This window comes from Dicentrarchus labrax, unplaced genomic scaffold (assembly GCF_905237075.1).
Source record: "Dicentrarchus labrax unplaced genomic scaffold, dlabrax2021, whole genome shotgun sequence".
Classification (NCBI taxonomy): Eukaryota; Metazoa; Chordata; class Actinopteri; family Moronidae; genus Dicentrarchus; species Dicentrarchus labrax.
In genome coordinates this window covers 20,044,729-20,059,504 of record NW_026136710.1, presented here as the reverse complement: position 1 = coordinate 20,059,504, position 14,776 = coordinate 20,044,729, and the positions used below count along the sequence as shown (strand labels likewise).

Genomic DNA, 14,776 nt, shown 5'->3' with positions numbered 1-14,776 from the left:
GTCACTTTACCAGCTCTTGAAAGGAAAAATACTGCAGCAGTGAGATGAACAGGCTTTTGTTTCATGTAAAACTGTAATATGTCATATTTTTCCAGTGTCTAGTTCGCCTCTCTAGGTCACCTCATGCTCTCTGCTGATCCAGATTATACCTGTGCAGGGCACATGCACACACTGATTCTCTTTCCCTCTCTCTCTACTCTCATCACAGATTTGTGAGTGGCATTTGTCCCTCCATCTGGCTCGCACATGCATTGCATATGGACATTGCATAATGGCCTTGGGCCTTAGTAATGCAGCACTACTCAAACATGAGGGAAAGTGACAAGGGGCAAAGAAACAAACCGCTTATGTAAAAGCATTAAGACGACCAAACAACTCCAGCTACATTTGCTCACCCTGTGGAAAAAGAAAAAAAAAATAGAGGGCAGTTCTCAGACTTAATACTTAAATACTAAATACTGAAAACATGCAGCGACAAAGGAATTAGCCGGAAGAATGAATCTCTCTCCTCCTTCTTTCATAATTTTAATATATAACCATTTAAAAAAAATAAAAGCCCTGACCTGCAGATTTGATGCAGTTCCTATTCATAACATTTGTAGTATATTGGACAGAGGAAAAATACTGATGATTGTAAAGTTTTAAGCTGGAGAAAAAACACGTAACCTTACCTTTTAAAAGTTTTATGTACAAAATTCACTTGCCACTCATTGTTGCACTAGAGCGCCAACATGAGACCAAAACAATGGGCACTATGGCCGACCAGACTCCAGTGACAAAGCCTGTAATTTTACCTAGGACATAATCGTAAAACACACTTGAAACTGGGCTGAAGTAAAATGGAACTCACAAAGTATTCTTTCCACTGTCTTTCCAACAATCTCTAACTCTGGTTTGGTTGAAATAAACTATTATTCACTGAGCTGGATGAGAAAAGAGCCGCGAAACGGGCAGCTATGGCTGCCATGTACGTCCTTGGGGACAAATGCACCCGTCAAAGTACGTCCACTAACAGTGCTTGTTTTTGCCCCTGACAGGCTCAGATTGTTATTCTGTCTTTTGTTAAACCAGAAACAGCCATAATATTGCTGTTGCTCGCCACCAGACTCCATAGACAATCCACGGTAATTTTACCGTGGATTTAATCAATATGGACAGAAACAAAATAAGAAACATATTGTTTTTCTCTATATTAATGTTTTGAATCTATATCTATTTTTACTACTTTACATTTTACTTAATTACTCATAAAACTAAATTAAAGTACACTATTAATGAAAATGCAGCAACTGAGTGTAAAAAAAAAAAAAGCCAAGAAGCTAAACGTGTTGTTCAGATCTTGGATAGGATATCACTACAAGTCACAATCATACAAACATCTGTGTAAAACCAAATCGATGGCACTGCTGTAGGAGACCTGAAGGTTTGTTTGTGTTTGTGTATAAAAGCATGGAGTGAAAGATTAAAAAGAAGATACTGTGAATACCAGTGCTAGTGTCTCAAAACCTGCATTCTATGTAAAGGCCAGCAGGGGGAGCTCCATTGGCTGCAAAAACACAGCGATCCCACTCACTCTAATGGAGAATGAGCCGACTTATCAATTAATTTATGAGCTCAGTAAACAGTTTCCTAAAGAGTTTATGGTCTCAATCGCTAGTTTTACATCTTCTTCCATACATTTTGATGTTCATTTAGTAAATGATGGTCCAATTTTCAGTAAAATAGATGATAAAGTCATGTATGCTTTTGCGTGGGGCTACCTTATGATTGACAGGTCACACTCAGTGAGTCCGATCAGCGCAGTGCACAAAACTCAGATTAAACTGTCAGTCTAGGCATTGCTGATCAAATACGAAGCTAGATTTTGTTACTGCGTTGACCATTTCTCACTTAAAACCTTTTCAGAAACATATTTTAGTGTTCTGTTTAGCTGTAATACGAGATTGTGTGTGACCAGGTGAGCCGCCATTGTTTCCTGCTATGGACGAGTCAAAACTGCGCAGCTCAACTTGCAGTATGTCAAGTCCGCTGGCTCCGCCTAACTGTCATGTTAAGCTCCAAAACAGTTCTCCACAAACAGATTTAAACATATTAAGTTTTTAACTGGTTATTAAACAGTCTCAATTTAATACTGATGCCTCTATATGACCTCCATAAGCACACAAGACCATCGGAGAGAAGATTGGCTCTGCCTGCCACCGGGTTGGATTCAGTCAGATTCCCCTTGAAATCAATGAAATGAGGTGGTAGAAACACTACTATTTTTGTCCACAGGGGCTGGCTGCCTATTTTTTAAGTGCACATGCAGAACAAGTGTGGTTGAAGAAAATGAAAATGGAGAACCATTACAGGTCTACAGGGCTACAGGTTATGGATTACTGACGCCTCCCCTCTGCAAGCACCAGGTGTACACAGTTGTGATTGTGCACCTTTGGTTGCATGTTGATCTGAGTAGTGTTTGTATCCCTACAAATACATATACACTGTCTGGATGCAGTTGGGGTTGGATGAATGTCCTCTGTGAGATTACTGTAAGGTGTTGGATTATGATAAAAACCGCCTGTGAATGTCATGCCGCTGTGTGAATTATGCACAGCTTAATGGTTTGGTCTCCTCGCTGCTTTCATCCCAGACAAGGCTCCTTAATCTGAGCTCCTTTGACAAAGACGACACAGAGGGTGAACTTAAAAAACCTCTGTCCTTCTAGTTCTTTGTGCTGCTGTTACCCAACGTTTTCAAAAATAGACTCTTATGTTTGTGTCTCCCCCGCTGTGCTCCTGGTATTTTCAGCCCCCCTTGGAGTGCTGCAGGATTTTTCTGCTGCTCAGTGAAATCTGCAGCAGCTCTCATGGCACGACCATCCAGAGCCGTAATCCAGACGTCCAAGCTGCTGGGATAAAAATCCTGTCCGGAGTTTGCATTGGTTGGCAGTTCATCAAGAGGCCACAAAGATTATTTATTTATTTATTTCCAACCTCTCAGGACATGGCGGCCTGTTGTCAGATGGTGACTCTGGGACTACAAGATACAGACATTTAATCTGTACGGCGGTGTGGCCTGCAGGCCGGGGGTTGCACAAGTGTGAGATAGAAGAAGTGCGTACTTTTTTGGGGGGGGAGAAGGCTGGGGATGCATTATGGAAGTTTATTAATGACCAAAATATTGAGTGAGTGCAAAACATATGTTGAGTACGTCAGTTTTTAAATCGAACATTAGAGAAACAGTCTTAAGTTTATGTTTATTTTGGGCACTTACGTCTTTGTTAGATAGCAATAGTGGAGAGATGATAGGAAATGAGTGAACAAGAGATGCAACTGGATTCAAATCGGGGACACTGAGCCATGGGAGCGCCGTTTTTCACTCTGGTCTGAGAGAGGCTTGATATAAAAGAACTCGCAATTGTTGAGTTTCAGTAACTTTATAAATGGTTAATTAGACAAGCTTGGTCCGAGCAGCAGCCGGTTCACACAGCCATGTTTGAGGAAAACAGGTCCTCGCACTGTTACAAAGACTTTTGACTCTTGATTTTTTTTACTCTGGTCTTAAAATATCCTTTAGTTTTACCGTTTCTTTGCAAAACAATTGCGTAATCTGAAGGAATTGCAAGATCTAAAAAACATTGTGTGGATTGAATTTGTGTCTGATGATATTCTAATACATTTTTCATTTTGTCAAGTTATATGAAACCAAAATCAACAGTCCCGCTTACAAGTGTTGTGTGTCTGTTTCACTAGGCGAGATGTACATAATGCCCTAAATGTGTCTTAATCCACAGCTGAAAATAGTCCCCAACAAATGCACTATTTAATCCTAATGTTTTAGGGAATTACTAGGCCAATTTTAAAAATCGAATTGTCGTAATCGTAGGACGACTGACACATAGTTGGTCTTTCTCCAGTCATGGCATCGTGAAAGGGTTTGAAACACCAAAATAAGTGTTTTCAGGGAAGAATAGAAAAGAAAACTATACACGATAGTGTTTGCCTTTAAGTCCTGCGATTGTATGATTGAATGACTCATTCAGAGTGAAGCAGCTGGAGATAGTAATGAGAGCACATTTCAAATGAAGCTTGCACAAAATCAGTAGATTGCTCTGAAAACGTGTTTCGTACTCACAAATCTGTCGCTGTGCACATTTAAATCTTGACTAGCAGATTGATTAAAGTTTTGTCGTTAATAAACCTCCATACGGGGTTAGCCCTGGTGGAGGGGAGACTATGGGGGGGAAGTAGATGGGTCTGTCCTGGTGTAAATGGCGAGAAGACTAAGCCTGGATGGGGGATTATAGGAGGAGGGGGCGGGGAGCATACATGATCTGTCAGGGCTTAGTACCACAATTATCCCAGCGGCTGCAGCAGCAGCAGCAGTGGTGGTGGCACAGGCTGCGTTTTCATTAGTGTAATGTCCAGAGAAGCTCCAGAATTATGTAAGAGTGACGTGCTGTCATCCCCTCACGGCCTGCCCACCGCCTGGCAGGAACGTGGACGTTTGTTTTCTTTTTATCCCCCCTCGCTCAGAATAGCCAAAAGGACATCTGTCAGAGTCAGCGGTTGGGGACAGGACTCGTAGTAGCCACGCCACGGGGACCTCGCCTCTCAGGGTGCTGTGGCTCGTTGTCATGGAGAAACTGATGCGCTGAGGCGGCAAGATAGGACAAGTTTCTTAGTCTTGACGATGCAGAAGGAGATGAGCAAACAAGGAGATGTTGAATCTCTGTCTGTCGCTTCGTTAGATGAGTGATGGAAGTGTAGCAGCAGTCAGAGCAGTGTGGTGTGTGTGTTTGTGTGTGTGTGTGTGTGATGCTGTTGCTGTTAGAAGAGAATTAGAAGATGAAGTTTAAGAAGTTCATCACGATCATGCAGGCGGCCATTGGGATTGTACCGCTGAACAAACGGGAGCTTCTGCCACCAGGCAGAAAACTGTGGAGACCCCCGGGGTGAGTTAGATCACTGTGGTTGTGTGCGTGGCTGTGTGTCATTATGTTTAACACACATAGAGAGCTTGTGCATAGTAGTAGTGAACTGTTGTAACGACTGCTGCAGCTGTTTATTTCTAACAGATATATTTCTAAATCCTGATAATGTTTCTGAAATACCTTTTAGTGTCTAATTCAGGGAAGCAACAGATGGATTTAGATGGAATGTAATAACTGACCTGTAACATTTCATTGAAACAAACAAAAGCTTACTTGTATCTGGTCATCCAGGCAGTTTTTTTTTTTGGTTTTATTTGCCTGGGTTTTAAGTCTCCACTCTGATACAATGGGAGTAAATGGAATTTGGTTTATGGTCCATCAACATCAATGTATCTTTCTAGAAACAATGTCCCAGTTAAAAGCCAGTGAAAGTACTATATAGTTCTAGTGTCCTGTAGGTGGGCGGTGAAATGTTAAAGCACAACAATCATCTTTCAGTCTAAGTAGGAATTGTTTAGCAATGATCAAACTTGTTGATTACTATACTTTCAGACAAACCACGTTTCTACCAGCAAGGGTTGAAAAATGAACAGCAGCTTTTTTTGCATCTTTGAAATCCCCATTTGTAAATGCATATATGAGCTATGTCCTGTTCAAAGGAGAGAACTGGAACCCTACGTATGTCATTTGTCTTTGCCCTTGTTTTTGTAGTAAGTTTTATTTTATTACAGGAATTGATGCTGTTCTAGTCATCTGACCTTGTTTTTGTGATTTTGTTTTAATTTGAACTATAACATGAAGCTTACTGTAAAACAGTTTCTGGCTTCAGATGTGAACAGTTTTAACATTAATATACAGCATATAAATGCAAAACCTTTTCACTGCACAGTAAATGTTACCTACTTACTGGTTGTTTAAACAGTATATATTATAGCCATACTCATTCTACTGCATATACTAGTAGGGCTAGTATGGTTCTGTCCATACTGTACATATCATAGCTGCATTCACTAGTACTATACATTTGTCATATTGGGTTATTAATTTAGTCTATAGCACAGCTAGAACCCTTCATAATATACTACCCCATTAGTTGGCTAAACGGCCTAGCATTGCACTCCTTGTGTGCAACGAGAATTAAATTGAACCTAATCTACACTAAAACCACACTTTTAGATAATCAGACTGATGTTCATCACATCCATATTAATGTTCCATTAATGCACCCTAGATCTTTATATCACGATGATGTGATTCCACTGAAAGGGGTTAAACATTATTATTGAATAGTTGTCAAAGTCAAACAACTACTCAAGTGGTGTTAGTTTGGTGAAAATGTCGAGCAGTTTTTTTGTTTGGTTTGGTGCAATCTCGGAACCCATCGGCTATCTTCTGACGGTTTAGCCTCTGGGGGCAAGAGCCAATGTTTCTGGGCTTCCTGTATAACCAGTGGATATCCTGACCAGTACTTCCTCTGCAGTCTGATTAGCAACTTGATGCGCAAGAATGATGGAAAAGACACATTTCAGCTAATCTCTATAAACAGATATCGGCATATGAATGCAGTTTTAAAAAGCAAAATCAACATCATACGATCGCCGATGGTTCCGAGATTGAATATGGCAAATGTGTTCCTTCTTCTTTGCTCTCTACATGGACTGTTTAGCTACAACTAAAGCCCGCTCAAATACTCTCGGACTACAGATGCCAATGCTTCCGATGCCAAAATCTTCTACTATCTACAGATAGTTTGATCATTTTCAGTACTAGTCCCAATACATAACCTGCTTGAGCTCAAGGTTATCTCAGGACTGAATTGATAAAAGAAAGCCTGCGTTACAAACTGGAGCAGTGGACCAGGTGGGGAGAGTCTGATGAAAGACAGCCCTGAGTTTTAGCATGTAGGGTGAGTGAGTAGGGTGACTTTTTGGAGCTTGACTCATCCTAGAGACTGAAAGTCAGAAAAACTCAGCCTCTTGAACATTTGATCATGCTTTTTTTAATCCTTCTCCAACCAAACTTTATGGAAGTGCAATGCTAAATTGCTTGAGTAAAGCCAGTGTGTTATATATTGGATTAAAGTGTTCCTGGAGATACAAAGCCCTTTATCGTGTTTTTACTGAACCTACAAGTCTGTTCTTGGTGTGTAAGGAGCAGCAGGTTTAGTCATGCAGAGGAAATCTGCTTTTCAAACTGTCGGCTCAGTATGACAGCAGTCTCTGACTGTATCCAATCTGAATGCATCAGAAACCACGTTTCTGACTCGCTGCCATGAAGTTGAAAAAAAAAAAAAAAAAAGTTGTTTCAGCTCTGGAGAAACGCCACATGTACGAACATGTTCAGGTCAGAGATTCTGCTCTTGAAGTGAGACTGCAGATTATAGTATTATAGTCAGTAGTATCAATGTGAGCCTGGTGTCCACTGGCTTTACTCACAGCCGTACACGGATGGCTTAGTTCTGGGAAACGGGGCATTTTATAGCTCTTACTTTGATCCTTTGGTCTTTTGAAATATTTTGTATACAATTCCATAACAATCAAGGTTTTAGTTGCTCTTTGGACTTTTGCAAAAAGGAGATAGTTATAATCTTTAATCCCTGTGAAACTTAGAGTTTCTCATCTAGCATTACTTAGTGTGTAGAAACCAAAAGTGAAAAATATCTGTCACAGCATCCCAGAGCCGGGGTGACAATCAGATTACTTGTTTTGTTTTACCAACAGTCCAGAGCCCAGATATAGACAATTTACAATTACATAAAACAGAGAAGGGCACATTTGAGAAGCTGGAACCAGGAATTTGGGGGCATTTTTAGTCACAGTAGAGGCATGGAGCTATGACGATGGTTTGTTGGTTGGTCACTTGTCCAGAGTGAAATATTTTGTACAGTTGTTCATGGTTCCCAGATGATGTATTTTACTGACTTTGGTGATCTTCTTCCACGAGGTTGATATTTGGGGTTTTGAGTGAAATGTCAACAGTTACTGGAGGGATTGCCATGAAAATTGGTACACACATTCATTTCCCCCTCAGGATGAATTGTAATAACTCTGGTGATCCCTCAACCTTTCATGTAGCACCATCAGCAGGCTGAAGTTAATCCAAAACTTTGGTTAATGACCAAATACCTGCAAAACTGTACTTTTTGTGTTTGGTGCTACTTAGCAAAATCAGCACGCTAACAAGCTCACCTAAGATTGTAAACATGTCAAACATTGCCTGCTCAACATCAGCATGTTAACATTATCATTGTGAGCATGTTAGGCAGGGCTTTGAACCAAATGCTAATGTAAACTAGTCTAAGTACAGCCTCACAGAGCTGCTATTAGGGCGGCCCCAGACTAAAGATTTTCCTTTCCTTGTCGACTAGTAGTAAATAAAGCCAATAGTCGTCTAGATGTTGATTTAATTACTTAAATTTATAGATTTTAACAGCCGTCTGCTCAGTGATAACGGTAATGATTCTGAATGTGTCAGAGCACATAAATAAACATTTAGTTCATTTATTTCAACACAAGTATCGTTGTTCAAAACACAGAATAACTCATTTCAACTTCACAAAAACAAATACTGATGCACTTATCAATACGTTGGATGACGTAATAATTACTTACAAATGATCTCGCTACAAACTCGCCTCGCTCACTTCCGTATTCTTTGTCAGTTTTAGCATTACATAGTGATGGAGTAAGGGCAGATTGATTTGAAAAGTCTGCATTGTATATTTTACAGAAAATACTAAACACAAATAAAGTATATTGAATATGTCTTTGCCCACATCTGCACTTGAAGGGGTAGTCCAGTGAGTTTAGTGTTGCATTTTCATAAAGTTGGGGGGCAGACAAGAGACAGATTAAGGTCAAAGTCAATGCAGATGATCAAGAGGCCGAGTTTTCCTGACTTTTAGTACCTAATCGGGGTCAAGCTCCAAGTACACTGCATCCTACCATTTCCCACAATGCAACTGAACTGTGTCTTTCAAACTATTTGCAACACATCTTTCTCTTAAAACTTTGTAGTCTCAAAGACCACCGTGAGATAATCCCAATGACGTCACTTTGACATCATCAGGATTATTTTCACAGACTTGAAAAAGCTCCTCTACAAGACTATAAAAGTTTTCACAGGCTGACTAGTAACGGACATGATGAGTAAACTAAGCTTTATGTGTTAAATGAGTGGTGTCCCTCTGATAATTACTAAACTATTCTGCAAATTCAAAACATGTAAGATAATAGCACAAGTATTTATGGGTAATAATACTGGGGTCACATGTCATACACTGCTCTCTCTCTCTCTCTCTCTCTCTCTCTCTCTCTCTCTCTCTCTCTCTCTCTCTCTCTCTCTCTCTCTCTCTCTCTAAGCTTATTGAAAACATTTGAATGTTTAACACAGTGTGTCTCTCTCCATGTGTGTAGGGACCAGCCTGGCCCTGACCAGACCAGCACTGACCTTATCAAGTCCGGCCGCAAATTCTGCTGGTCCAGAGAAGCCCAGTACTTGTATCTCCGCCGCCTCTCTTCGCGCAGCTACTCAGCTATTATGATGGTACGTGGTTTACATGATGTTCAATGTTGGTGCTGGTTTGGTGTGTCCTGTTGACCCTGAACTGTGTGTTTTAGGGTTTAAACTCAACATGTCTGCACTCAGACTTGAAACATGAATATTAGCATTTATTATACTTTATGGTTTTTAGATTTGAGTCCAGTCAACATGGGAGCATGAGGCAGCTATATTCATTATGTATATTATGCTTTAACACAGGCATAAATTCAATTGGGTTAGATTTTAAAACCAGGAAATGTAGATGGGACTTTCCGCAGCCTATTTAAAACCTTGTTTAACTTTTTATGCACCAGGGTAATAGAGCTCCCATCTTAAAGCAACATTATGTAACATTTGGTTTTTGTTACGATTTGGCGCCCCGAGTTGCAGTACCACTGTGGTAAATATGGACTGCCGTACATTTGATATAATTATATTACTTACGATCAAAAACTAGCGACTTTGCTAACACAGCCAAACGTTAAGCAAGTGCAACAACACAAGATATAGCAAGGCAGCTAATATTACTGACTAGTCCAACAGCAAGAAGGCCAGCTTGTCTAACCCTTACCCTTGTCTGAAGCTATCTACTTCATGAAGCTCTCGCCAACGATTAAAGGCCAGTCCAAGATTTAATTTACTCTTGTCCAGTGGTTTCTCTCTCCATTTCTCCTCTTAGCTTCTTCCGTCGTCCTCTTAAGTCTTCACCTCTGCCATTAGCTATGTCCACAGAAGCTGCTGAGCCCGGTTATATTGCCCGCTCACCTGGCTCCAGTTCTGGCATGATGCCGGCGCCGCTCTATGTCAGCATCTCCTCCAACAACACTCCCTCAGTGTTCTGAGCACCCAGTCACTAATTAGCTAACAGTAGCTGTGTTTTGCAGCAGTTACTTTATTATCCATCAGGTAACTCTGTAAATTAAATAGAGTTGAGGCTGAGCAGCCGGAGGACATCAGAGGGAAAACCAGAAAGCAAATGTAAAATAAAATATGATTCACCAAAATCGGTGATATAGATGGTGGGGTTTGACTGTTGCCACTTACCCTGACCTGGAGCAAAAAGTTACATAGTGCAAGAACAGGCGTACAGGGCACAGAGTGGGAATTAGAGAGGCACCATTCACCCTGTTAGTGTAACTCAGTGTAGCATCAAAATTACTTTGAAGCTGTTATTTCAAAGGACCAATCCGTAGGATTTAGTGCCACCTAGCAATGAAGTTGCAGATTGCAACTAACTGACCACCACTTGTGTCTTTATTTGAGGACCTTGGAATGAGAACAGGCTGTGAATTATATAGGAGAAACTACAGTGGCCACGAAACTTGCAATTTCAGTGTTCAATGTGGTGCCTCTGAATGTTATAGTCTTTAAATACAGCAACACACTGCAAATTACAAATACTGGTTTGGCGTTGGAGATGGCATAGTACTTGCCAGTCAGTCAGGGTTAAACTGACTGTTTTCAATGTCAGTTTTACATGTTAAACATTAAGCATTGTTGAAAGTCACATGAGACAATGTGTGTTTGTAAAAGATATGATTGGTGGTGTCGATACATCCTGCCCGATCTGTACTGTGCATGTGCAACTCTCAACATGAAAAGGAAGCGAGATGGCTTAACTTCCTCCATAAAGTATATATATGTAGTTACTTATTTTGTCACGGTAAATCAGATTAGTGTATGCTGATCCACTCTGAGGTTGCTTTTGGGCCAATTGAAAAGGCTGTCTTTAACATTGCTTGGATGATTGTGTGTTTCTCTCTTGTTGTAAATGTCATGATTTCATCTTATGAAACTCTGTCATAATCCCATCATTGGACAGAGCTGAGCCTTTTTTTTTTGTTTATCCCAAAAATAGTTTGTAAGCTGCAAACAAGGCTGCTTCTCTCCTGAAACGTTGATGTTTTGGGGATATGAGGTTTAGTGAGTCAGTGTTTCCCAGACTTCTTTGCTCTTTCCTTATTTGAATACGACTACGCTTTAGTGACCCCTCCTGCACACAGGATGATGATTAACCAGAGAGACATGTCACGTCCCGGAAGCTTCATTGTTTTAATGACTTGGTCACACAAATTATTCAGGCCAGTGAAGCTGTTTTGCATTAGGATGGCCTATTTTAAGGGCATTTCACAGAATACCGCTGATGTGAAATGTGGGATTTGCCTTGATTGACCTTAATTTTACTTCATGTTTGAAGACGTTCCGTTAAAATAAAGCATTTTGGATAAAGTGGTGTCCTTTTTGTCAGTAGAAAAGCTTTTTGGATTCGTTAAAATGTTGGATATTGAAAGGAAATGGTTAAATTTCATTTTGAATCAAGGATTTTGGACATTTTGAGGGTCAGCTGGTATTCTTATCTGTGATTTGTCTCGTGCTGATAAAATTCCAAAAAAGGGCAGGCTTGAATGGATAGAACGGATAGTATTACACACACACACACACACACACACACACACACACACACACACACACACACACAAACAAACAACAATAGGTTATTGTGGGACAGCTGCACATGGCCATCTAGTTGTTCTACACATTTGTTTCAGCTGCTCATGCATAAAGCCTTAACATTTTTTACATAGCTCTATATGGCTAAACCACATACCTACATTGGTGTTCTTTTGCTCTGGGTCTGTTCTCCGTTGTTTGGGGCCCTCGGGTCCAGTCAAAGTAAATGTTAAGGTTTAGTTCAATGATAATTTAGACAATAGTGTGCCTGTTGCTTTGTTGCAGCATTTTGTTGAAGGTCCTTTCCCATTTTAACATGACAATGTTGCTATGCACAAAGGCATGTCCATCAACAAGTACACCTCCCAGTTTGGTGGTTGCGTCTGCAGGAGCCTTGACTTTAACCTCACCCAGCATATTTTGGATGAACCGCTGCAATGGCTGCAGAGGTGGGGAACTAAGAGAAAAAGATTAATAACAAATATATTCTGCCCTGTCAAAAGTATTGGTGGTAGAGGTATCTTAGGACTATATTGGGTTTCATACTTTTTTGGGATGCTATCTTTAGTTTGAAGGGCTGTTAATATTTTATACACACTAAACTAAGGCAGTTGCTGTTAAGTATGTCGATATAAATTTGTTTTATACACTTAGACAGACATTTAAAAAAGAAAGCCCTCTGTCTGCTCAGATGTTGTTTTTAAATGGCATGTCTCTGTGAGTGAGTTAAACTCTGCAGAGTGTAGTACTGAATGTGTTTTTGTGCTGTCTGTCTGGGAGCCTCACAGCAGGCTCCCTAAAAATCAATGGGGATTTTGGACGGATCCATCTCAGCGGTGTAACAGGTGCAAGCCGCCTCCGTACATGTACTGATAATGTTATCACCAATCTGTTCTTACTGATAACCAAATAATAGAGTTGAACGAGGTTTAGGTCATAACTTGTTGCTTTTTTTTTATGTTATCCATCACAGTTACTTTTAAATTGACCCCCACCCCCGCTCACTTTTGGTATAACCTGAACCAAGCTAGGAGTCGGCGCTAATTTTTGCCCTGAATGTTTAGTCTTACTATTTTTTGCAAGCAAAGTGCGATATTTAAAGTAAAGTAAAGGAGACTTTAACAGTTGCTACGCTGTAAAACGTTACTTTAAACTCCTGCATCCGACCAGGAACATCTATCTAAGTATTTAGTTGTAATCTTTAGTCCCGGACAGTTCAAAGTGCGTGATGCCAGTAAACGGAGGGGGGCTGCTCTCTCTGAACAGATATGCAACTCAGTATTTCACCGTAAGTACTCCCATAAATACATTCAAAGTATTCCTAAACAGCCGACAGATAATAGCACTGATGCACTGCTGTTTCAGTGTTGTGTATGAGGTTATATTTTAGGGGAGAAGTAGATTGAGGCGTTTCCATGAGTCCCAGTTAAAGCCTGTTGCATCCTGCTGCACCTGCTGTGGTATCGGCTACTCTCAGTAACACTACTTTACTTAACGTTAGTAGAAACACGTCCAGTGTTAACTGATCAGTTTTAAACGTTGTTCTCAATCTATAACTCGTATTGATATATCGACTTGTCTCGTGTTTGATCGCCTGGTCTTATAAACAGTGCGCTCAGCGGTATGTCTGTCCTTTGGTGGTCAAAGCAACACTTTTGTTTAATTTTATTTAGTTTTTAATGACCCACTTTTTAAAGGAGGAACTGTTAACGGTGGTGTGACTCGTAGTACTTTACAAACTAAAGGATACAAATGTCCAAAGCTATTGTAATGGCTTTGTTTTTGACGTTATTTATGTACTGGTGTGTTGTTCTTTCTTGGGCCTCCCGGTGTAACGCTGCTGTGCCACCAGCAGGGGGCAGACTTGTTCAACCTTTCTGTGTATGAGCCGCACACAGAAACATGTCAGACTCATTGACACTATATGTAAGGTCACACTGCCTAATGAAGGACTGCTGGGTGGTTTGAGTTTAAAGCAAACATTGAATGTATTATAAATAACTTCCCTCAGAAAGTTGCATATGTTACATCTGGCTTCAACCAGAGATCTGTAGTTGCACAGCTAAAAGTATCCTCTGAGTATTGAGGTTGGCACACTCTCAAATATTCAGGAGGAATTCATAAAGTGAGCAATGTTTACCTTTTGAGAAAGGCTATGGCGATTTAAGCATCTTATACAATGCAGTCAAATTTCAACACAATTTCACAAAACATTTTTCGTTTTTCTTCATTAAATTTCCAGCTGCCTTGACATTGGGACTGAAACTAGTATTTAAAAATGTAAGCCTTACTTGAAACCTGAGCTAGAACAATTGGATTTGATCGTTATTAATTATTCATTTGACTCATTTTCAAGCAAAAATATGAAACGTTCTCTGCTTCCAGCCTTTTCTATGTGAGGATTTTCTTTAAGTTTTAACATTATTGTAAACTGAATATTTTTCATTACTTATTATGTTATATGACATTACTTTGGACACATTTTGACATTTTAAAAACTAAACAATTGATGAATCAAGAAAGGAATCAGCAGATTAAATGACAATAATCATTTTAAGATAATATGAATAAACATTTAATTTGCAGCTATACTGAGTACTAAGACTCAAACACCCTATTTGGCTTACATGGTTTTTTGATATTGTTTTATGAAAATGTGTGGGACTTATAGCAAAAGAGAAATTGATGTGAAAATACATTTGTGTTGTGGTCTCATCTCAAAATCCTCCTAATTCTAACTGTAAGAGCTACTAACACAACCAGAGAAGAAGCAAACAAAAAACCCTGTCATTTTGTATAATGTTTGAATTTGAATGTCGCCTATAGAGACTCTACATAACTAAGATCCACCCACACATTCTGTATTTC

The 14,776-nt window shown here is 39.9% G+C and overlaps 1 protein-coding gene across 5 annotated transcripts in view; it reads left to right on the top strand.

Annotated features, from left to right (window-relative positions):
- tjp2a (tight junction protein 2a (zona occludens 2)) overlaps window positions 1-14,776 on the top strand; it is a 36,154-nt gene that overhangs the window by 1,928 nt on the left and 19,450 nt on the right. Inside the window, exons 1-2 of one of the 5 annotated variants that reach the window (XM_051412454.1) lie at window positions 4,532-4,936; window positions 9,331-9,460. In XM_051412454.1, the coding sequence (XP_051268414.1) occupies window positions 4,830-4,936; window positions 9,331-9,460 (237 nt within the window). In that variant the 5' untranslated portion in view covers window positions 4,532-4,829. Of the gene's footprint in view, window positions 1-4,531; window positions 4,937-9,330; window positions 9,461-12,948; window positions 13,197-14,776 lie in introns of those variants that run through there. The other 4 variants (XM_051412455.1, XM_051412457.1, XM_051412456.1 and 1 more) reach the window with 4 other exon arrangements.